A 1520-nucleotide genomic window follows, 5' to 3' on the forward strand; every position below is an offset into this window, starting at 1 on the left:
CTGAAAGAAAGGCATTCCCTCAGATAATGGAGCCATTAGAAACCCTGAAGGTTCCTGCCGCCATTCCTTACAGGGGATTTCCAAAAATTTAATTCACTCTCAGCTACCACACAAAGGACAGAGAAAATAATTTTGAGACTTTCTGCCAAAGGGGTAGTTTGGCCCAGTTTCTAGCATACACCTTCCTCCCCAGAATGCGAGGTGGTGCCTCCCATTCAATCAGGCAGCTGATCCAGACCCATGTCAGCCCTCAGCTGCCTCCCCCCCCATTTCCTTGAATAAGTTTGCTAGAAAAAAATAGTATGTTCATGCAGTTTCAACACATTTTATTATATTTCTGTATGCATTACTCTCAAAACATATCACAAGAAATGATCAAACCACTTAAAACCTTCAAATAAAAAATCTGAAACAGTTTATGCCCACAATTGTACATATTTATAGTTAAGAAACATTCTTTATAAATATTGTTTCCTCTGTAGCAAGTTAATACCATAATTTAATTACAAATGGATAAATATGGTAACGGTTATTTACAGAAGGAAGGGTGTTATTACGGAAAAAACTAACGGCACGACGTTTATTCCCCCCCCCCACCAAAATCTTTCATACAGGAACTAACAAATTGAACTTGCAAACGCACTAAAACATCACATGTAAACCCAGCTAACAGAAAAATACATTCACAAGCGTTGGTGGTGGTGATGTGTGAGTGCTGTGGATCAGCATGTTGAAGAAACAGAAGGGAGACTTTGGCACGGCTTGTTTTTTCCAGTCTATAGTTGCATGAAGTTTACAATCAAGTTGCCTCATAAAAAGGAACACAATATTCAATACCACAATACAAAATAAACCATTTTCTTCCACATTACTTAAAAAGAAACCGGGGAAACTAAAAAGAGAAAAGAAAAAGCCCATCACTTGGGGAAGGGAAGGGAAGAAAGGCAGGAGGAACGCAATCCAGAGAATTACAAATGGACAAACTTCTATACACCAAGAAGCCATTAAAACCACGTCGGAGAAGGAAGGAGGAGTCCGCTATGTACAGTTTGTCAGAAGCCTGGGAAAGGGGCGGGAAGGAAAGCGCGCATGGGGGAAGGCATGGAGGGTTTGGTTCAATTTTTTTATGGTTTTTTTTATTTCTTATTTTATATTTTTAGCTTCAGAGACTCCGGAAGGGATCTTTTTGCTTTTCATGCCTAGATTAGATTTAGAAAAAAAAAAAAAAAACTTTAAAAAATCCTTCTGCTGGTAAAATCGTTTCCATCATCATAAAAATCAGATTCGTAATTTTAACAACACGGTCACAGGGTGCCCTGGGCGATCGCCACCGGAGGGCTGCCGCGCCAGGGCGGGGACCGGGAGAGAGAGAGAGGCCCCGGCCTCTCACACGTACCATTCATTGAAGTTGGAGGAGAGGCCGCTGTGGCCTCCGGCCGTCCCGCTGCCCCCGCCAGAGCCGCCGCCGCCGCCGCCCCCGCCCGCCCCGCCGCCTCCCCCGCCGCCGCCACCGCCTCCAC

At 44.0% G+C, this 1520-nt stretch overlaps 1 protein-coding gene across 1 annotated transcript in view; it reads right to left on the bottom strand.

Annotated features, from left to right (window-relative positions):
• Nucleotides 1–309: 309 nt before the first annotated feature.
• The window catches only part of ZIC2 (Zic family zinc finger 2), a 5338-nt gene continuing 4127 nt past the window's right edge, over nt 310–1520 (bottom strand). Inside the window, exon 4 of the mRNA XM_027115898.1 lies at nt 310–1514. Coding sequence (XP_026971699.1) covers nt 1387–1514 — 128 coding nt within the window. The 3' untranslated portion in view covers nt 310–1386. The remainder of the gene's footprint in view (nt 1515–1520) is intronic.

The sequence above is a fragment of the Aethalodelphis obliquidens genome, unplaced genomic scaffold, assembly GCF_003676395.1.
Source record: "Aethalodelphis obliquidens isolate GAN/ISIS:26980383/991018 unplaced genomic scaffold, ASM367639v1 scaffold15, whole genome shotgun sequence".
Classification (NCBI taxonomy): domain Eukaryota; kingdom Metazoa; phylum Chordata; class Mammalia; order Artiodactyla; family Delphinidae; genus Aethalodelphis; species Aethalodelphis obliquidens.